This window comes from Nomia melanderi, chromosome 11 (genome assembly GCF_051020985.1).
Source record: "Nomia melanderi isolate GNS246 chromosome 11, iyNomMela1, whole genome shotgun sequence".
Classification (NCBI taxonomy): Eukaryota; Metazoa; Arthropoda; class Insecta; order Hymenoptera; family Halictidae; genus Nomia; species Nomia melanderi.
Window position 1 is genome coordinate 1,950,877 of NC_135009.1, and position 24,005 is coordinate 1,974,881.

The 24,005-nt window shown below is 30.3% G+C and overlaps 2 protein-coding genes across 6 annotated transcripts in view; both read left to right on the plus strand.

Moving 5' to 3' along the window:
• The first annotated feature begins 3,103 nt into the window (after window positions 1-3,103).
• The window catches only part of sprt (PDZ domain-containing protein sprite), a 133,553-nt gene continuing 112,651 nt past the window's right edge, over window positions 3,104-24,005 (plus strand). The window contains exon 1 of the mRNA XM_031994616.2: window positions 3,104-3,485. The gene's annotated coding sequence lies outside the window, so the exon portion shown is untranslated. The remainder of the gene's footprint in view (window positions 3,486-24,005) is intronic.
• Window positions 3,541-12,667, plus strand: LOC116435233 (uncharacterized). 5 transcript variants are annotated; one of them, XM_031994617.2, is made up of 3 exons: window positions 3,835-4,061; window positions 4,974-5,109; window positions 7,486-12,667. In XM_031994617.2, exon 3 carries the CDS (start codon window positions 8,422-8,424, stop codon window positions 9,649-9,651), a length of 1,230 nt encoding a protein of 409 aa, XP_031850477.2. In that variant the 5' UTR covers window positions 3,835-4,061; window positions 4,974-5,109; window positions 7,486-8,421; the 3' UTR covers window positions 9,652-12,667. The 5 variants fall into 5 exon arrangements, with proteins under 5 accessions (XP_031850480.2, XP_031850479.2, XP_031850478.2 ...); XM_031994620.2 differs by lacking the exons at window positions 3,835-4,061; window positions 4,974-5,109 and adding an exon at window positions 3,541-3,627; XM_031994619.2 differs by lacking the exons at window positions 3,835-4,061; window positions 4,974-5,109 and adding an exon at window positions 3,617-3,756.

Below are 24,005 nucleotides of genomic sequence, written 5' to 3' on the forward strand. Positions count from 1 at the left end.
ACTTTTGTTCTAAATTACTTTTTTTTACTACAAGCATTATATAAAATTTCCTTTCAATACATTCTAGATACAGTTCTTAAAAAACGTCTACGACTGAGTTACATATTAAAGAATTTATAATGATCCACTATATATGTATAATGCAGAATTCATACCTATTGTCATTGATAAAGAAATCAGTGTTACAAATTAAATTTCTGTAGTAAAAATGGTTAAGAATAAAATGTAAGGGACCATTCCTACGTAAGTATATAGGAATAAAATTAAAAGAATAGAATGGAATATTTTTTCACTAGTTTTACTTATCTTTATGAGCGATGGAAAACGAATAAGGATATGTAAACTAATGTATTTCAAAATATTCGAAGATGTTTTGTGTTTTTATGGAACTTAATAGTGGTAGGTCGTACACTTCAATCAATATTTGTAGAACATAATTATTTGGCTACGGTCAAATCGACATTTTCGAAAGCAATTTACAAAAACATGAAATATATAGAACCTGATTTCTTTGTTAAAAAATTTATCGTACGTATATAAATTCTAATATCCTCCTCAAATTTATCACAAATGAACAAAATGCAGTCTAAATTATTATATACATACGTATCATGCTCAGAAAATGTTCTGCCGTTGGAAAGATGATGCGATATTAGAAGCAACAACAGAAAAAAGTGCAGGTGTTTCCTACGGTTGATGGGCAGTCTCAGTGGTACGGGTGTGTCACTTCCAATACAGTCTGTTTATCTTCGGGCATTGTCTTGAGGTTCCTAGAATCAGCTTTAACCTAAAAACCACTAAAACATTCAATTACGACTCCCAATTGTTTAAAGAACTCATCTTCGTTAGACTGATGATAATAAAACAATTGAAACATTGTTGATTTTCGAATCATTACTTTATGACACGACAATTAAGGAACTTCTGAGTCTTCCGGCCATAAGGAGTAATCTTTAAAAAAAATGACCCTAACCTTAAGCTAACATTGCATATAGCTGTATCAGGAATCGAATAACACGCCGATACACGTGTCATGTAGCAACTCCCTTTAAAGTGTATCTTCCTCGTGTTCCGGTACAGTGGTCACCAACCGACGATTTAGTCGATCGATTAACAGGGAATTTTTTATGTGATCTTTCCATACAATTATGGCTTACATCCGAATGCATAAATTTTATCACAATGAATTTAATAATTTCTATCTCTATTTTGTATTTAGTAAGCAAACGAAGGTATTGTTTTTTCATTGAAACACAGATAATGCTTTTATACGATATCCTTTATTATTAGTGCAAATATTTTTTATATTTTATTCAAATAATTTTTCTTTTCAAATGAAACAAAAACTGTTATTATTAATATAAATATTAATCGAATTTGATTTCGTTAGCTTTACATACTGTGATTTGCAATAGCTGATATGTACAGAGTGCTTTATTTTTAACAAAGCAGATTTTGTTAATTGTAATTTTTTTTAATGTCAAAAAATGTTAAAAAAAATTAATATCATGTTTTGTAATTCTTTCTCAAAGTCATTTTCTTCAAATTTTCAAAGTCTTCAACATTTTTTTAATAATACATAGTTATTATTGTATAGTTGTAATTAAACACATATATTTCGTATGCATACATATTATTTGTTGACCTCGAATGAAAAATTCTAATTTTCATTGTTTATTTCCACAGTATTATTTTAGAATTTTTCATTATAATTGAAGTAATAAAAATACATGCATGTAAAATTCTATATTGTAAACTTGATTTGTTTACGCCAGGTGGCTCCGAAATTTACTTATTGCTATATAAATATTGAAAATTGAAAACTTTACCATGAGGTTTAAGATATTTATAATGAAATCACAATTAATATATTGATAAAAAAAGATATTTTATAATATCATTATTTAATTTTCCAAATATTTTTTTCTCATCCCTCTAAAACCAGTGGTAATGGGTTGCCTGGATCTTGCATGTAACCATTTAATTAGATGCATGATATTTTTTTCTTATCCTCCATATTCATCTTTTTCAGGTACAGACGTAATGGTTTAAGAAATAAATCCTTTCATGATAAATAAATTATAAAATGATTATTTGATAATTTTTTAGTGCTAGGATTAATAATGTTTAGAAATCTGTAATAATGCCACAAATTATTTCTCGAAACATGCGTAAAGAATAAAATGAAAATTATTTTGATTAACTGTGATATCTGAAAGAAATTATGGATACCAAGCATTTTATTTAAAAGGCCATATTTCATACGCAGCATTGTAATAAAAGAATGCAAGCTGTAGAGTATTTGCGCTGATATTTTATTTTCGTCACTGCGACGACTCAGGAAGGGAAGGTAACATGCACACTCGAAGGTGTCATAAATTATACCTTTCGTTACTGCGTCGTATACTATTTTAGAAGAACAAAGCAAGAAAACAACTATCATTATTCAAGTTTTCGATGATTTGTAATGTTTTAGGGAACATGCAATTATGCTAGCTTTTTGTGTCATTTATTAATAATTGCTAATTTAATCGATCATGTAGCGTTCGACTTTTTCTGACATTTTAGCACTTAATGTTATGACACTTAATCTTTTACAAGTGTTTATTGATCCTTATTGATATTATTATTAACACGTTACGCGTTCTCCATTTTTCATATTAAAACTTACATCAACATTGTTCAATTCAATTGTAGTTTTATATGCCACTTCACTAATTTATTTAAGAATATTTAAAAAACAGTAAAATTATACATAAACCTACATATACCTACTTACAGAAGTATATGAAAATTATGTTATGGTTCAAAATACTACAATACATCCACTGGATAACAAAAGTATAATATTTGAACGCTAACATTTACAAATTTTTAATGAGCGAAATGTGTTATACAGAGAAAATAATAGTAATAAAATTACAATGACTTTATAACTATGTTCAATATTTGAACGGTTCCATTCGAGCTCCGGTATCTATTGTAGTGAATTTAAATCAAAAAATTTCATTGGAAACGATTAGCTATCGGATTTTGCGATTACACGCCTTCACGTTCGTGGTTCGGTCGCATGGAACTTACCTGGTGGGTTCCGCACGAGCCTATCAGAGGGATGAGTTTAAAGAGGCCGCGCGGTATAGCATCGGTTCGCGTGTGCCCTGACGTGGAAAGCCGGTTAGTCGGACTGAATCCTTCGTGCCGGCTGCATTTACAGGAACGCTCCGCTCCGTTCGTGTTCGATCCATTTCAAAGTGTGACCATCGGCGCGTTCGATCCTAAATCCTCGTAAAGGTACCATCGCGTTTCGATCCACGGGAAAACCGGTGTTCGTTCCATCCTCGAATGTGCGCGATAGGAACTAAGTGTCCGAGTAATCTGCGATGTGAAACGTTTGTCGATCGAATGGTGTATTTTTCATATTTCTCTGCAATTCCAAGTGCACGTGACCAGGATTTACAGAATTAACCGAGTCTGCGAGTTTGAGGGTACGTTCACTTTGTTTTCATCCTAGAGTAGTACCGCGCACGCGTGCAACGTGACCTCTGATCGCTTTCAATTATATATGTAAACAAGCTCCATGTGAAAATGCGCGACAGGAACGAGCGAAGAGTAACATCGTTATCGAAGGTTTTTACTGTCTTCTTATAATATTCTGATCGTTAAACTTAATACTGATTCAACGTCATATGATTATGCGGTGTTTTATATGCATCTGATACAATTGCAAACACGCGTTTCCACGAGCGTAGTACTGATGTAAGTTATGTATCCGCTGCATTAATGGAATTCACAGGAAAAGATTACTTGCGAAGGTAAAGCAATTACCGACCGGTGAAACGAACCGATGAAGGTTTTCGTTGAAACGGAATACTAGAAATAAGTATTCGTGACTGATTCGAACCAAGTGTAACGTAACAGTAGGTTGCGTTATCCTTTCAGCTTTCAAAAATGCATGTCGAACGTTCGTTAATCGTTAATTGTAAGCGGTCTTGTGTTGTTTATGAGTTCTGTGATACTCTAAAACGATTTATATTGTTAGAGGAACTTACGCTGAACGTTTAGTAAGTATGAATTTGAATTTTCCATGATAAACGTGCACTGAGTTTTTACTGAAAAATTTATATAACGTTTGAACGGTAGTTGTAACAGTGACAGTACTATATTCTTTTAATCTTAAAATAATAGTATACGTCGAAAACTTCAGTGAAAGTAATTTTAGACTACGGAACGGTAGTACCATTCGATTGGAAGGTGGAAAATATATCTAAGATTTAACAATTTAATTTAATTTCAATTTAAATACGTAACAGTCGCAATTTTTCAAAGCAGTTTTTTCACTCGATATGTGCATGTTTTTTACGATCATGGCAAAATTGTATCAAATGATATATATTATTGACAGTTTTGTAGTATAAAAACATTTATAAAAACTTATGATATACAATTCTTTATTTATATTTTAAACGAAACAATAAATTTAAGTAAGTTTCATAAGATTTCTTAATTACTCTAAGCAATACTTTCATCTATATTCGCTATTTTTAAAATATTGACGTTTCCACCCATTGTAACCCATTTGTATTAGTATTTTTATTGCTGATTCATACGAAGTGTATATGGATATTCTATATATTGACTTTCACAATTTATATTCCTCTTAGTTTGAAAGGAAAAATTATTTTACAGCACGCAAAGTTTAAATTAATAAAAATTTGGTCGAAATGAACGTCTTTTTATTAACATTTATTCTGAAAAATATTTCTTATATTCTGTACAATATATTATATAAGCTATTCCATTTATCGAAGAACAGATAGGATACAATTTTAAATTCTTTGACAAAAACAAGAGTTTAAGAATAAGCAAATCAGTGTTTCTATATTCCATTTTTTACATAGTTATACCATGTTAATATGTAAATGATATTCCAAACATTCAATACATTTATAATATTTGTACATTGTATTTTATAGCCATAGTTTGTCGAGAGATATCTAGAACGGTCATTTGGATAAATCGCAACTTACTGCAACTGAGAGAGCATCTGTTTCCTGGGTACAAGAAAGCCGTAATTGTAGAACGTATATATCAAAGTCAGTCGAGACACGAGTGAGTTAAATCTCACACCTTCTCAGAAAGTACGGAAGACAGATTGCGTGCAATTATATCTTAAAGCTAGAGATCTTCTTGTTAATGATATACCATCACATCTATCGTTTTTTCCATATGCATATGCATTTTATATTAGAAAATCATTACATTATTAATACACTATTAATGAGAATTATCTTTTCGAGCTCATAAACGTATCAAAATGTAAATGTATTTCTTGAGTTCGTGTTTGTTATCAATTTTATATCTATACGATTATACGTATTTACATGTACGCATTTTTGTAAGTAAAAGAAGTGAAACAGTAACATAGGTTTTCACGATACCATTACACTTATTAGTTGTAAACCATTACGGGATCATAAATTTCTTCGATGACATATTCATGAAATGTTAACTACGTTTACAAGTGCAGCGCCAGGATACGTGAAATTAACGATTTGACACACTTTTTTTGAATGACTGACTTCTACAGATTCAAATAAAATTTTTTTCCAAACCATGTCAAAGAAATCAGTATTAGCAGTAATGTTATTGTAATAATAGTATAAATATTCTATCTCTTCGAGTAATACAAAGTAACACGAATTTGGTTCAGCATGAGTAATGAACTAAATTGATATCAGAGGGATTCTAATTATTATTATTATTTTTATCATTTATAGTAGAAATTAATATCTAGTTAAAAATACTGTATAAAACAATTAAATAATAATAAATATAGATTACTACACAGATAAAATAAAAGAGTATATGTGTTTTGAATATAACTTCGTTCGGTAACAGTATCAGTTTCTATTTTTGGTCTCTTATAATACGGTTTTATACTACGCAAGCTTCTATCAGAACACAACTACCACATTAGCTGTGGGCTACTTGTGTCCAATAATATACCGATGATACTACGGGTTTCTCCTAAATTTTTGACGGTTAAATTTTCTGATTGATTGATTGATTGTTAAAATCTTTTATCTCCAGAAGTAGATGTCAATAAATCGGATACAATATTTTTGATAGTTTAATAGTGCTCTGTATGAATTTTAATAATAGTAAGAACTTAGAATTAACGATTTTTCTTAACGAATAGAAAGGTGTTCATTTTTCGCTACGACATAGTTAACCTTGCAGCGCAGTAATTATTGAAAGAAGAATCAAAAGTGGACTTACACAGTTTACCATATTTATCATATGTTTCCATATTTCTTCGACAGGTTCCAACACATTGTAATTACATTTCTCGTAGTTAACAACGAAGATAGAAAGGATTCCTATAATTCAAAATAGTATCCTTAATTTTACAGTAACATAACTGAACAAAATTTTCTATTGTAGTAACCTAAACCACTGTATCCTCGGAATTATTCTCAATATTGACGTTATTTTATAACATAGAGCGGTCACAATGAACAAACTACATATATATGTAAATACATAACTATCTATAACTATAAGTACTTAAAAGATACTTTCTAAGTACCATTATTCAAAACTGGCAGAACTGTTGCATTTACTTAACGTAACACCGTAAATACAGAGGTTAAAGTAATTTATCTTTCCCCACTAAACGGTAATTTCCCACCTTAACGAAACACCTAATCGCGTCTGTTCCACCTTTGCTATACAAGTAACAAGCGGTATAAAAACACCTATACGAAATTGTTCTAGCACTTAACTTGAGCAATTTATTAGGAGTATTTTACGCGACATCCTTTTAGTTTAGATGACATCTTTCCTGATCTATAAACACATATAAATAATAGTTTATATTGTTCCTTTAAAGAATCTAATTTGACACTAGAATTCTCAAATATTTAAAATGTTTTAGACGTAATTTCTTATACAAATTACGGGAGTACCATTTTACCTATCTATGGGACAGTCATTAAAGTATATGTAAACATGAAAAATATTGATTTTCAAAATTGGCCATTTTGCCAGTCTGAGAGTTCTTGTATTAAAGAAAATGTTTCATCTTGTTCACTTTAATTTACATTAATAATTTTTTAATGCTGCAAACATCATTTGTAATAGTTTTCAAAAATGCTTCATGATATAAAACGTAACTGAACAGGACCATTTAGGCACTTTAAAAAGTGTACTCAGAAGTACCTGATTGACACTGTCAAATTGCTAATTAGCATAATATGAGATAGTTTGAGGTGAATATTCGCATGGTAAGGTTCATCGTGGTCCGATTTACCGTGCGAACATTCTCAAAGTGCAATAAAGTTCCGCAAGGAAAACCGAATCGAACGTACCGTTAATCCAACATTAATTTTACGCGAAATACCCAGGCCACCGCGTAACCCGCGAAACGCAAATGCATTATTCGACCGTTCGCATTGCGCAGCGTGAACAAATTTTCTGTTGCAGACTCGACTGCCTCTCACGTACTCCGCCACGTTACCCAGAAAATTGCGCAATATTAAATCGGTCCACGCATTAATCGGTCATCGTGTATAAGCGTGATGTGACTGGAAACGAAGAATGTCTGAGGAACATGCGATTAATGAGAAAACAATGCAACATATAATTTCATACAATTATAAAGAAAGTAGTTGAACTACTCCAATTAACCAGGAACACAAGACAAGCACACTTTCTAATTTCATTAAGCAACACGTTTCTTAAAAGTAGAATTTACATTGAACAGTTTAGTATTTGATGATACAATGAAATGAAAGATTTCGGCTAACGACAACGATACTATATTATTCTTGATTACTTTTGTAATTGTTTTAACAATAAATCTACGGACATTTGTAAAGAAAAATAACTGTCTCAAGCATTATAATTTTTTCTAAGAAAGGCTTATTTACTTGTAACACGTAAGAAAATTTACACCATATTAACGCCAACCATAGAATATTTAATCGAACTCATGACGAAGTTTAAACGGAATTTAGAAAGCATAAATATTGTTCCATTCTTTTAAATTTGAGTTACGTATTATGTCTTTGTTATTAATCATTATGCTTTAAAGTAAACGTAGATCTATAATTAGTACAGAACTCTTTCCTTCTTTTAATGAATTTTAAACAATAAGATAATCTAACATCGAGTAAGGCATTAACACCAAAATTACAAAGCAGTTAAATTGACTTTTTGAAATTCCTCTATAGAAACTTTAAGAGTGCATCTATTGAGAGTTTAATTGATTTATAGTTCCGTTTGCGTGTTGCTAAATCAATTTCTTTCATAATTTCTTAAAGAAACATCTGTTATCTTTCTAATAATTACGAAAAAAAGAAATCAGGAGTGGGTCATTTTGACCCATCTGGTAGTTTTAGTACTAAATTAGCGTAAATAATGGAGGAACGATCGAAAAATGAAAAAGAACTGACAGAATCTACTGAAGTAAAAGATTACATTGCGAATTTTCGACGAAATAGTCGGAATCGGGAATCCTACGACGAAATAGCGGAGCTCGAAGCGGAATTGCGAAGAGCGTATATAGCAAAAGAATTAAGAACACAGCTTATAGAAAAAGAAACCGAGCGATACATCGAAAAAGTGCAGAGACAGCAAGCTGCGAAAATGATGCAGTTAGAGGAACATGCGGTCGTGGAAGATGATCTACGCCTAAAATTCGACAATCTCCGGAAATCCGAAGATTACAGGCGACAGCTGACGGAGCAGATAACGCGAAAACAGGAGGAAAAATGCGCGATGATAGAAGAGGCTCGTAGGGAAAGAGAAATCTTAACCGAGGTTGACAGGATACGGGAGCGACGTGAGAAATTGAATGAGATGGAGATGAAAAGCGAAATGGCCGAGAGCCTGAGACGAGAAAATTTTATTCTCCAGGAAATGAAAGTGATCCGCAGCCAAGAGGAAATGGAGACTGAAATGAAGAAACTTTTAGAGGACGAGGAATATTTGCGAGAAATTGATCGGCGAGCGGTTAAAGCGAGAAAACTTCACGAGGAACAGATGCGCAATAGGGAGCAAGCTATCCGTAAAATAGCAGAGATATTAACAAATTTGAACTCCCAAAAAGAAGAGAGGTTGAGGTTGATCGACGACATAATAACCGCAGATGTGAAGCTTGAGTTGTTGATCCAAGAAGAAGAAGTCGTCCAGAGGAAAACGATGAGGAAACAGTTGGCAGCTGATTTGGAGGAGCAGATCGCTTTCACGGAACAATGTAAACTGCGCTTTGTGGAGCAAGATAGAGCATTCGCGGAAGAAATCATGAAGAAAATTATGGAGGACGAGAAAACTGAGAAACTCACCAGAGAGGCTAAGCGAAGAATGCAGTTACAGTATCGAGACGATTTGGCTCGGATGATCGAGAAACGGCGTAAAGCACGAGAGGATGAAATCGCTAGAATGAGAGAGCAAGCTAAGAAGGAAAATGAATTGGAGATAATTAATCTCAGTCGCGCTAGAGAAAAGAGAAAACGATTGTTAGAGACACATGCGTCAAACGTGGCTGATTTCTTGGATAAGAATGCTCTCACGGAAGAAGAGAAAGATATTGTTGAAAAAGCCGTAGAAAGTGAATTCTCATCGAAATGTGTGCGAAAATCGGACTAAAAATATACTAGCTTTCTCGCTTTAGTTGGACATTAAATTTGTTTCGATTATTATTTTGAAGGTAAGAAAATATTGCTGAAAGGAGTTCATATGGTTTTTAAATGTACATCTGATGATGATGAGGTCCTTTCGGAACCACTTTAAATTTCATTTTAAGGTAATTGCGGTTTCTTTCAAGTTAACATCTATGTAATAAAACGATCAAGATCATTAGTACCTTCAAATGGTTTTCAAGAAAAAAATTAATTTAAATCATTTATTACCATGTGTAGGTACACATAAATACAATAATGTGAATGATCAAAATTTTGGACACATAATATAAAGCATCTTATTCATTATTCTTGTTACCTAATCTTATTATGCCTAACAATATTTAATTAAAGTTAAACACTGTGGTTTATTCTACTGTATGTAGACAAAGTTACGTTCGTTCATTCGGATTTTGGAAGTTAGAGATTTAAAAGTAGATAACTGAAATACATATTGATATAATTGTATCGATCAAAGTCAACGTAAACATATATTAAATAGTGTTTATAAAATTCAATACGCGTCACACTGACGAGCTCCTTAATTATTAACCTAATGTTAATTAATGGTGTTTCTTAGTGAATTTCTATAATTAATTTGGTTAATTCTTTCATATTATTTGAAATACTTGTACTAATTTCCTTGTAAGTCATAAATTTTAGAGCTTTCACTACACAAATATCATATTTATTTGTTTTCTAACTGCGCAGTTGCTGTTTGACGCCACTAAACATTAACAAAATGTAACAAAATACCTCTATAATCGCTTATAAGAATAATTCAATTCTACTGTTCAAAAAGGCACATTTCTTTTTTGCTGAATGAAGGTCATCTATAAATCTCAGAAGTATTTTCTTATCATCGCCATATGCACATCTCGAAATTACACAGACTGTTATTCACTTATTCTTATTTTTTCCGTATTGGGACATAACATTGATTGAATAATACTTCATCAATTAAATTTTTTTATATAAATAAAAATTCATTTTATAGTTACAATTCAATTCATAATAAAACGAAGCTATTAGACTCAATTATTAATCTGTATAACATTTTATAGATGAAAGTAATGAAATGTATGTTTGTTACAAATTTCAAAAACTAGCTGAATTAAATTCAGTTCCTAAGACAAGTCTTAACGCCGAATCAAATACTATATCCTATAATATATATATATACATTAAAAAAATTTCTAATACTGTACAGATATTCGTGTAGACATTTATAACTGTTTATGGTATTTTCAATTTTCTTGTCCGATATCTAATAGAACCATTAATCAAAATGTCAGATGTCGAACTAATAATTAGTGGTGTATTACGCGCGTGAGTAACTTTCAGTGCTAAAAATTACTGTATCAAAAATTCTAAAAGTATATGCTCGTATATGACATGCCTATCTTTAGATCTATAATTAACGTTTAGTTTATAATACACTAACATTTTATAACGTCAACAAGATAAACGTTACCCGTTCAAGCGAGCGATTTTCTAATGTCAAGGGAACAGTTGAGAAAATAAATTTCAATGTTATTGTTCTAATTTTTACATGATTAATGAATGAAATACGAATGAAAATAAAACCTCTGATAAATAAATGTAATAATATAGTTCAATTTTTAAAATTTCCACGGTGTCATAAAAACTTAAATACTTCAGCTTTTTATAAGATGACACAGAAATTAACTTTTCCTTTCCCAAAATGTAAAACGTATCAAGAAAGGTGAACATCTTTGAAATGTAATTATTATTTTTCTGTAAAACTAACTCATTTCTACTGTATCGATATTTAAAAGCATTATACTAAAATGTTGCCTATAAATAAGTTTTAGTTCCTAATATTATGTTTAATTAATATAGCTGTAATTACCTATGTATGTTAATCTCATGTACATATTTTCCAGATAAAAAATAATGATAAAAGAAACAGTTACAAATTCTCACTATATTATAAGAGAATATAAATATAACGCGTAATTTACAGAGTAAGCCTAAATATTCATGTATGAAGTATGAAAAGAACGTTAGTTGATAACAAACGATACTTTATTGTAATAAATGAATTGTCCTTATATATATATGTGACACAATTCTTATTAATTGTCAGAATGCTTAAGCATCAATAAATTAAATATGTTTACAATCATTTCGTCATAGGAACATAGAGTTTCGAATGTTTTGTGGGAGATAGAACAAAGTTAAACCTCTGGCATCTGTCGGCAGGTGTTACCAATTATTTAAGTGTCCAATTTCCTGTGCGAGAATTCCTACAAAGCAGTAAAAACAGATTTATGTCCCTTACCTACGATTTATGTAGAAACACGTTAAAAATGTAAATGTAACATCAAATGTCTAAACTTAGTGTGCAAAAAATTCAACTATACTTTTGAAATTTATTTAATATCAGTTTATTTAATGAATTTCCTTTATTGAACTGATTTCAGAACTTCATTTAAAGGCGACGTTATGTATCTCATACACTGTATATTGTTAATAACATACTGATATATGAGAAACAAAATAATATATTGTGACAGTAGTTTCTTAAATGATACATTTGCATTCGCAAGTAATACATTTCTTGTGAAATAAACAAATACTGTATTAACGCTAGATTTACGGAACGCGCCAATTTGACACAGATTTAATTTATTAACATTATTTCGTAAATGTTTAAATCAGTTTTGGTTGATGAAATTACACGGATATGTGTTCTAATTGTCTATTTTGAAATCTATAATCTTCAAAATCTAAATTAACGAACATCAATTTTTCTGGAAACAATAACAAAATATTATTGTCAATCGCATATGTCATGATAAGTGAACGAAAATAGAGTTAGGAAAATGCATAGAAGGATTTGAAAGGACATGGAGTATGGCTCCATAAAGCGTTGTGTTCGTCAGTTTATCAGTTTACTATTTAAATATGTTATTAAAAAATCCAACAATCACAAATTCTTGGCAAATCGCGTATTACATTAACATGTGGATGTTCACAAATAAAATAATTCAATGGAACTTATGATGTACCGTTATTTTTTAATTACACAACATCCGGCTTAATAATCAAATTCATTAAACCATTAAGATTTTTCAATTTTCCGCCTACTAAACTGTTTACTTGGAATCGCACACTATTCACGATATCCTTTGGGAAGTTCTGTCGATTAGCAAAAAAGTGTGCTGGGCGTATTATTGGCTGGCAATCAACCGATGACTTGTGCTTCATTAAAGAATTTAATACGCGATCCACTATCTGCCCATTAATTTACGGGCGGGGGTGGGGGGGGGGGGGGGATAGATGGAAAGAACAGGATAACTGAACGCCATTGATCGCTCAGATGATGACCAACGAATTTATTGAAAGTATGCACGTGCCAATAACACGCCACGGGTACTACACTTCAAATCGGCAGTTGCTCAATCTTATTGTCAAAGAACAATCGAATATGAATATAATTCAAGGTTGTTTGAATGTAACTGCTTTTTATCGACCTCGTAAAATCAACAAATATGCGCGTTTTTGTACAGCGAGCTCATTAATTGATTAAAACGAGAGTAAAAGACAAGTTTATATACATATAAGTTGCAAAGATCATTTTTAAGATACTTAAATTTTAATGGATTTTTATGGCGTTACAGAAATAATGACCTAACCAATATATACTTATGTATACAGGGTGATTCATGCAACTGTTACAAGTCCATCTTTTTTCTGGTTGAAGTTAAAAAACTGCTACAGGACAAAAATGAATAGTATAATATCTTGCGTATATTCACAAACGGATTTTTCGTACGTGCAATAGTACACATACATTCGGCAGTTATAATATTTTTTAAAAATTGGAATCTACTTTTTTCTTCGTGTGAGTTAAACCCATGAAATCAAATAAAATCAAATATATTCCTGAAAATTGCTTTAAGAATCAGTAATTTCAATATCATTAATGATATTGAATAATGAAACTCAATAAGTAGTTTCAACTGATATCTACATTAGAAATTGAAAATGTTAAATAATTCATATTGAAACTATATACACGTATAAGATGTTTTTGTCACAAAAACTAACAATTTAATATTATTGATGCATTTCGATATACATACGTCCATACATATAGATAAATGTTATTACAGATGTAAAATAAGCATTTCGATATGAAGTATCTTTCATGAATGATAATAGCAATTAGGGATGTTTGCAAATATTTTAATTATTTTTAAAAGTAAGAATATTTTTAAAATATTTTAGAATAATTCATTAAAATAATTTAGATGAATCATTTCTACAATGTCCACTAAGAATGTGATATTTTATAAAAATTGCATACCTTTAAATTTCGCCCTACTTAAAGCAGTGCAGTCTTCATTCACTAATTAATTTCAACTAGAAATATTAATTTGCGCAACTAACTTAATAATTTGTACAAGTAATTTGAGTTCGGTATACACGTAAAGACTTTGTCCTTTGAACAAGATTTTGAATTACAACACTTTGTTAAATGATTACGTTGTCAGTGCTACTATCTACTAAATAGGATCAGCCAACCTGCCAAGAATCCCCCAACACCTTTGAAGCTAGTTTGATAGTAAATTCGTGTTTGATCAGAATTCCATCATTTAACTACCTATCTCTCGAAACTTTAGTCGACGCCAACTTTACTTTATTAGGATACTTGTCTTCCGTCTTTACACCACGGAAGTTCGCAGTTTATCCAAGTTGAAGTATCTTCAGCATGATAATGATATAACATTTGTAACAGCTTATCAGTTTGAGTTACCATTGCAAATAGCATATAGAAATCTTCTTCTGTATAAAATGCAATAAAAATGAAAATAAAATCTGACGATTTTTCTCATTATAGAATGAAATTTATTTTTCAAATTTTAAGAAATTCAGTAAAATTCAGTTCATAAAAATAATTGCTTCTCTGTTGGTATAATTTTATAATAAAGAATTTTATACATGCACCGAGTGTTCCTGGTTTCCTGTATATCCGCTGGAATCCCAAGCGGCGCGATCGCGCTTCGCCATTACACTGCCTAAAAGTGCCAGTCTATCTTATTTATTTATTTGTTTTCCTTCTGATTATTCATTCTTATTTTTGTTATTACACGCTTAGAACTGGAAAAATGTAACGATTGCGCTATTTAAAATTTATTTTTGTAAAAATAGAAAAGCGTCATTCAATTTCTGAATTGAAACGAAAGAAGTATTTTTCGAGTGGGATTTGCGAAAATCGATGGGACTCAAACAGATATATAAGTTCATACATGAATTACTATGAGTAAAACGTTATTAGACAAAATATGAAATTGCATCGAGCTACCTTTTCACTTGATACAGCAGAGTGAGAATTTATTGGCAAACTTTCAAACCATAAATTGCATTCTACATTGTACATTTCCTTGTTTAATAATTTCATTTTTTTAAAGAATTTTTAAATTATTAGTTCCAGCCAGTTTGTAAAATTTAATATCTTAACCCTAATATTATATCAATATTAACACTTTGTTTCGACATGTTCAATATAACCTTACAAATTGCATATTATGAATAATTATTAAGTAGTTAATTTAAAAAATGTCGTGTGTGAACTCAATCAATTTTCAAGACTGAAACTGAATATACTTCTATATCTATGGACTTAAAATTGAGGTCTTTCTTAATTTTATATTTTAAAAGCTAAATGTTTAAAAGAGTCGGTCAATGCAAATTGGTAATTTTAATAGAGCAATATATCACTGTATGGTAACATATAGAACAATATATCACTGTTTTCCTTATCACGTTGCATTTGACGTCGAAAACATAATGTAAAAGTAAAAGGAGGTGAAGAAAACGATTTTATTGATAACACTTACAACTCTTGTTATCGGTAATTAATTCGCTGATGTGTGGTATTTTATAGAATTTGATTTTTAAATAATTTTCCTTGAAAAATAATTTCGAGAAAAGTGTATTCTATTAGAATCCTACAGAAGGATATATACATTTTTTTTATACAAATAGATGTCATTTATGATGCAAATGTCGTATTTTATTATATTCATAATTGACTGAAATTCGTTGTCATTTATGTACCGGAATAAGGTGAATCACATAAATATATCTAACCTTTTCAGGTATATAAAATTCTGTAAACAAAACAGTTTAACTATCTGTGCTAGAATAGTGATCACAATGAATAGATTTTTAAATGAATAATTAATATGTATCTGATGATTGTATAGGAATTCGAGTGCTATTGCAATTGATGACAAAAAGAAAATATAACCAACAATAATGTGAAACTGATCCCTGATCAATTACTCTTTGCTGTTATAGTAGAGAGTTAAATCCTCAATGAGAATTGAGGACATAATAATACATCTATTACACATATATGTAGATACTGTTCATAGTAGAAAATAATCAATTAAAATAGTGAACATGATTGTTGAAGTTATTATTTCTACGTATATTAAAAACAAAGAATAGTATTGCATGTATCTATTAGGTACCGGAAAAAGTTCGTGTGATTTTCTTGTTAGCAATGAATTGAGGTTCCAATTAGTATATTAGGTAAAGGCACCGGTAATTAATCTGGTATCAGTGGTTAACCAGTTTTCGGGAAAACATAAAAAATAAGGTTTTTAAAAATAATAATGTTTCGATAAAGGCACGATAGAGATACGCTGCAGCATCCACCGACCCAACCCCGACACTCTTTTACCTGAATTAAATTGGTTATCATAAAAACTAACAATTTATTGCATTAACGTTGGTAGATGCCTCCAATTTTCAACATGGCATTAACTTCTTATCATTTGTATTTGTCCTTTTACTTATAATTCGTTACAATCGTTGCAAATAAACGATATTAAAAATCACTGAAAATTAATATTTTCACTTACATAATGCAAGAGGTTAATACTATAAACAAAAATGTTCATTAAAAATTGTCAAATGATTTTCTTAACATCTAGATTTAACAAATAAATGTTTATATTCCTTTTTACAATAACACTTTAGTTACGCATGATGACCATTGCCGCTATATCTGGTTCTAATAGGAATGAAAATATTTTCCACATTAAATAAAACGAATAATTGTCATAATAAATCTGGCTTTCTTTGTCCCAACCCTTACTGTCAAAAATAACAGTATTATTCATTTCATCTAATATGTCGATATGAAATACTATATTTCTGTTATCGATATTAACAATCAGAATGAAGACTTATCTGTTATAAACGTAATACGTTTTCTTTTATAGTAAATTGTTAATGAAAAAGTAGTTAACGACAAAACAAGTGCGAGAGAAATCGTCAGGCAAAAGATTAACGATACAGATAAATGACACGTACCAACAGCGCGTAAATTCGATTCTACTAATACGTGTTTACCGGTTCTCGTTTATTTTTTAGTACGTCCATTAAATCGGATACCTATCTATATAAAAACACAGAGAAGACAAACATATTTGTAATAGCAATATCTCAATTTCATTTGAAAACGATCAATCTATACATGTGTCTAACTATCAAAAATATCTTTTATTACTTATTACGTTACAGAGAACGAAGAATATCTTTTCTGTTTCTCTTTTCCTTCCCCTTGTTGCCAAATTGTATAATTTCGAAAGCTGTAAACATTCTTTCGATTGTGTAACTGCAAATTCATATAAAAAACAGGTAAGAGTAAATGGTATTGATATAGAAATACATGATACTTAATTCAAACCGTATTAGAAACTAACAAATTGCTTACATTGTGAATGCAAAAATGTGTTTACGTAATCAAAAAGAACATATATAAACTTTTAACCCATTCGAGACTAACTGCACATCAGGCATGTAACTCAATAAATACCTAGGCGAGAAGGTAAAATTGTCTTTAAATCAAATAAAAATTGAAGTTATGTACAAATTAAAACTTATATTGATTTATTCATAGTATTAATTTCTTATCTTCGAAACATTTTTTCTTTTCTAATCTTTCAATATGTCAACCAAAAGAATTTGTTCTTAGAAACCGTCTTTTTAACAAATTCTGATCACGAATGATTTAACCTTAAAGTGAAAATTTGTTGGAAGAAAGGAAATGATTTATGAATATATGTATGTCGTTTGTGTTTATTTTATACAAATTAATGTTTTGATTTTCATGAAACTAATATTTCACATTATGACAGTTTAATACTTTATGTTTACTGTCTTTCGTTTCTCTTCTCATAATTAAATTATTAAACTATGCCATCGGTATTTAAGATTTTATAACACAAATAATCGTAAAGAATTTATTAACAATTGCTGTTTTTTACGTAAAATGATGCAATTTTAGAAACAATTAAAATTTCAAAAAATGTGTAATACATCTTATATTTATGCAATTTATATAAATGCTTGAAGTAAGAAATAAAAAAAAGCATTAAATTTTATATATATATATACATAATACAATACGTACTATTAAACTTTATTATATCCGTCCAAACCGAATTACTATAATTCAGTCAATTAAACGATGATTATTTGTAAAAATCTTTATATTATATATAATATTACCTACTGCGATGACATTTGGTAAGATAAACGTGCAATAATAATGAAACGATGTGATGAAATAATTTGATATTATATTTTTTTCATTTTGTGTATTTTGCTATGGGAAATCGTGCGGCACTGAACGTGTTAATGGATGTCTTAGAGTAGGACATCAAAGGATACATTTCATTTTTATTAAGAATTAATATTCTCTGATTTCACAAATTTATCGAACACTGATTACCGTTTCTTGAATACGTAAGCTGCTCTTAATGGTAAAAGAAATATTGATGTTCTGGGGAAAGTCTGGCAGGTATGGCGGCCTGGTAAGATTTCGTATTATGATTCAGCTAATTTTACTAAGGTGATTCGCAATTTGTTCGCTCATGCATTATTGTGTAATAAGCAGGGATCATGCCTATTAATGACTGCCAATGAATTTCATTAATATTGAAGCATTTTTTGCACAGATTCTTTTCAGTTATCATACTGTATTCATTTATCATCAGAGTATTACAGATTATGATTCACTAACACAAATCCAATTGTCTCGACTTAGGATTTTCTGTATATACATAAATAATTATATTTCCTAATAAATAAGTACAATCATTACTGATATAAATCATATGGAAATGTATATTTATTCCTATTTCTACACTTCGAAGTGTGTTTAAACCAGTTCACAATATTCTTAGCACTTTCTTTCGTGCACTCATAAATATTCAAGACGTTTAAGTGATTCCAGTTACATAATCCATCATTTACATATATCTACAGATAAATTTATACATGTACTTACATATATGAACAACGATTATTATGACATTTTATATGGTACATAAAACAAAATTGTTGTAGTTTTCAAAGATTTTAATAATATAATAATATAATAAACAAGTATAAAAATAGAATATACAAATAACATCAAAGTATTTAATACATTACGAGATCATTTAAATTGCAAATATACCTGACTCAAACAGTGATAGTTTCTGTAATTGCTCATAAGCATATATACACGTGCACTTAGTATATAATTAACGAAGCATGCATAAAAAATTTAATATCATTTTATAAAATTCTATACCGTCAGAATGTTTTGAAACTAATTAAAAAATGTAATAAGGAAAAAATTTGCATTATATGTCATATAAATAAAACAATATAATGAATTTAAGAATAAAAGTAATGAAAAATGATTAAAAAATTTGAAACTATTGAGAATTTTCTGAAGTGTAAATGTTACTCTTATTTTCAGATATAACCGAGAAAAGATGGTATGTACCCCTATGGTGTCATTAATGTTACCATCAAACTTCGGAAATATATAAGAAATCGATAATGCAACTAAAAAATCTTTTAGACATTTGCTTCTTTTTGCTCCATTTTGGAGAAAATCATGAAAAAAGAAATATTACTCTCAGTTACTGTCTTGAGTCTATTGGTATCAAATTAACTATCTGCTGTAAATTTCTCCACATAAACAAATCTATTGTCATATTAGATGATTGGGTTAGCGAAGGTAGGTACTATATATTTTCCCATGTCTATAAATAAATATAAATGTGTAATTAAAAAAACGAATATTTTCTGTTTCCATTTTGCGGTTTTCTATAAAATGCAACAAAAACGAATCAATCTTTAGATGATTTTTTTCATTGTTTATGGCTCCCCACTTACTATAGTTCTTACGTCCAATCTAACCGTTGATAATATTTTAACATTATTTGAAACTTTAATGGACTTTATTGTCTTATAATTTCGATCATATTATTATTAAGCAATATGGGTCGCAGTTTCTGTAACTGGTACGCTTTAAGAATAATAACTTGTGAAGCGGGAGGAAGTTGATATGATATTTTTGTGATTCTATAGACAAAATTGTTTGGTATTAAGATATTCGTTATCAGTTATAGAGAACTTTGACGGTTATATTTAATTCAATCAGCATAATTTTCTCTTTCGTCATGAATGGAAGAGTCTCTTTGCTCCTATGCACTGTTAAACCCAAGGCCGATGAAGTTAACATGAGGGGCATATAGTATATGGTATGTAATACACTATTTAAATTGAATTTCCCAGAGCCTTATACAGTGAGTCACGAAATTGATCAGATACTTTACTTTCTTATACATTGTATTCAATCAAAGTATAGTTACTAATTATGTAAGTTTGGAAATGCATTTGATCAATAATTCGTTACCTTAATAAAAAAGATACAGAACATATCGGAAATATTATTTATTAGGACAATAATTAAACAATAAACATAATACCGAATTTGACCAGTAACGTGATTTAGCATCAAATAGTTTCTATATATTGTATATCCGCTTTTGGCGTCAATAACAGCTTGAATTCTTCTGGACATACTTTCAACGAGTTTTTTTATACTGTTCAGTTGTAATTTGATTTCACATTTTCAAAACATTTTCCCATAATAAAGACACCTTGGAATTTGTCTCTTGGAAATCGGCAATGTCTTTCTTTAATTCGCTCCAAAAATTTTCGATTGGGTTTAGGTCTAGTGACTGAAGTAACCATTTTAAAACATTGAAACCTTTACTTTGGATCCATGATTTGATAATCCGAGCCGTATATTTCGAATCGTTATCGTGTTGAAAAAAATGGTGACCTTTATGTTTACTTGCCGTTTTTGCATACAAATTATCAAGGCGGTGTTTAAACGTTTGAGTGCTAAACAAATTTTGTGGATATATACTAAAAATGCGGAAATGATTGGATGTGAATGAACAAAATTGATAGGAGTAGTTATCTAATTAGATCACAAATATTCTGTTATTACAAAAAAGAATATCAAAAAATAACATTTATTCAATTAAATTTATTTTGATTTATTTCTTGAAAAATACAGTAAAAGAATTATAATTGCCACTGATAAACAGAAGCGCTATCGCGCTCTCCGCAATTCTGGCACAACACAAGAAGAGTGCTATAGCGCTCCTAAGCACTCAAACGGTTAAAATATTTACATAATCCTTTGCCGTCATCTTCTCATCTATACGATAAGCAAGACCTACACCTAAGGCAGTCATATAGCCCCATATCATAATATTTCCTCCTCCAAATTTTATTGTAGGACGAACAAGTCGCCGGCTTAACTTTTCATTTTGTTTTTTCCAGATCTATTCTTTTCCATCAGACCCAAATCTAATATATTTTAGTTTCATCTGACCAATCTACGCGTTTCTAGTCTTATAAAGAAAAGCTCTCGCAGTGTTTGACAAATTTTAAACGTAATAAAACGTCATGTGCCGTTGTGTTAAGGGCGGTTTTTTAACTTTGGCTCTATCCTTCATACTGGCTTTTCATAATGCTCTCCGAGCTCCTTTAGCATTAATGTCTATGTTATCGAATATTTTCAACCTATTTTTTACTTGTACGGCGTTATCTACTTCTCCTCACCTTAAAGATCAATAAAGAATGGATTATATACGCTTAATAGTGTCGAAATGTTTCGGCTTATGGCCAGCTTTATTCTTCACAACATTCTCTGCATGTTTTTTCTAAAACTGCCTTCTAGAATTACCGTACCCATCAAAATGGCGAATTTTAGTTTTCTTATTTTGCAATTATTGATACTTTGAAAGTACTCAATATCCGAAATAATTTTGAAAATACATATTTTCGCCTAAATACTGTAACGAATATCTGAAAAAATCGTAAAAATGTATTGTCACAATCTATATAAGGATTACATATGAACCCTAATAAATGCTCATTAGTTCTAATGTTAATCAGTAAATACGAAGATTGTTAAGCTGTCTATTAATCATTAAAGTATTCAACGGAATTTCTCACGTATATCTATATGTGTATTATACTCCAGCGAAATTGCCATTCTTTACTGTCTGTACTGTGAACCAGTTTGATACACTTCCACTTCAAATCCTCATTGTTTTTGAAGCATCACAAGCGAAACCACTTCTTCAAACTGAATAACAAATAATACCAAGATCATTGGATCTATAAAATCGAATGGCTGCCGGAGTGTTCTAATTAATGGTACCGTTCAAGATACCGGATACAGTGCGCGCTGTCGTCCATAAAGATCTGATTTGGAATTTGAAAAAGTGGTTCGGCTTGCAATACCTTGAAGATAATGATGGTTCGAGATTAACAGTAACAAACCGGTATGTCACGACGGATTTTTATATAGAGAGTACAAAGAATGCTGTTTTCTTTCTGTTCTAGGTATACTAAGTGCATAAAGAGAATAACAATACTAGATAGGAACAATATTACATCTCACACAAGGCTACAAACAGTCAAAATTACATGTATATAATTTCTGATAAATGTAAGAGTAAATGTTTTTACATTTTATAGAATTTTCATTGCTGAATCTCTACGATATGAATGTGTTTAATACTTTATTACGTATGAATATTGTTCGTGCACGTTGTCCAGGCAATGTTAGTGTCCGTTGCGTAACACTTTCACACGCCGAATTAACTTTGTGTGAAATAGTTGGGATGAAAAAAGGCCTCTTCTTTTTCTCGGTTGAAAGTGGACTGTATTTGTTGATTGGCAATGAGTGAAAGAAGTGTGTATGTGTGTACAAAGTTGATATGTGTGTTTGTCCAGTGAGTACTGCGTGATTTGTAGTTGACTACATGTCTGTCTGCCTTATCGTGAATCTGTAACTCTATATATATAAAAATAGTGTAGGGCGGTGTCCTTAGTATCAAATCGGAAAGCCGAACGATCGGGGTGTTGCCGATGACAGTGTTTTTGCCTACGCCCACATTACTTGTGGTGGTAAGGGGTACGTTGTCCCTTCTGACCTGCAAAGGTACCGGTGGCTGCGCGCTCGGGGTTTAAGTGGTTGAGCTGTCGTTTTTTTATGGTATGTCAACTGCTGGTCAGTTATGACATCAGATGGTAAAATGCAGCTATCAATAAAATGCTTCCAAATGTTAATTATATTGTGTTAGAAATGAGCGAGCATAATTGTCCATACCATAAATCTACTTGCATTGACGGCTGTGTTGCACCCAAATAAACCGTGCCGGAACAAATATATTTAACACATTACGTGTCATTGGAGATTTCAGTTATATTTTACTTATAAACTGTATTGATTTTTTAAATAATATATTCAGTTGTATTCAAGTTTTTATTAATTTTTATATATTTTAATATCGATTCTTTACGTTTTTGCTGCTTTATAATGTGTACAGCTATCCGTGACCGTGTGTCTCTTAAAAATATTTTCTTACAAAAATTGACGTGTACCATATGTGTTGTGTATAGCATTGACCATTTTGGTCTGTCTGCCTATTTTAGTGCAAATACGTTTGTTCAGACTTATATAATTTTAAAAACTATTATGTCAAACATTTTTCTTTCTGAATGCTTTTATGTGGTATAAGAAATGTAATACTTCATTAAACAAGTTAATAGTTGTTTAACAAATGCTGTAGGTAATTTTGTATACTTACATAACATTTTTTATAGTCGTTTCATAATCCTGTTATTTATGAAAAAACGCAAGACATTTTCATTGTTATTTTTATCGTTTATTTAATAATTTTGAAAAATTTTTTAAAAATGATTTACTTATAATAGTATAGAGCATGTAACCTTACAATCACTTTCACCTAAAATTCTCCTATGAAACTATATTTTTAGAAATTATTTTATACATAAAAACACAAGAACAAGATGCATATGCATACGTTATATTTCGTGGAACTAACTGTTTGGAAATTAATTAAATTTTAAACTAAATTTCAAATAATTAACGAGGATATGATAAAT

Coding starts and splice junctions, on each gene's coding strand:
- LOC116435233 (XM_031994620.2), top strand. CDS start 8,422: ATGGAGGAACGATCGAAAAATGAAAAAGAACTGACAGAATCTACTGAA.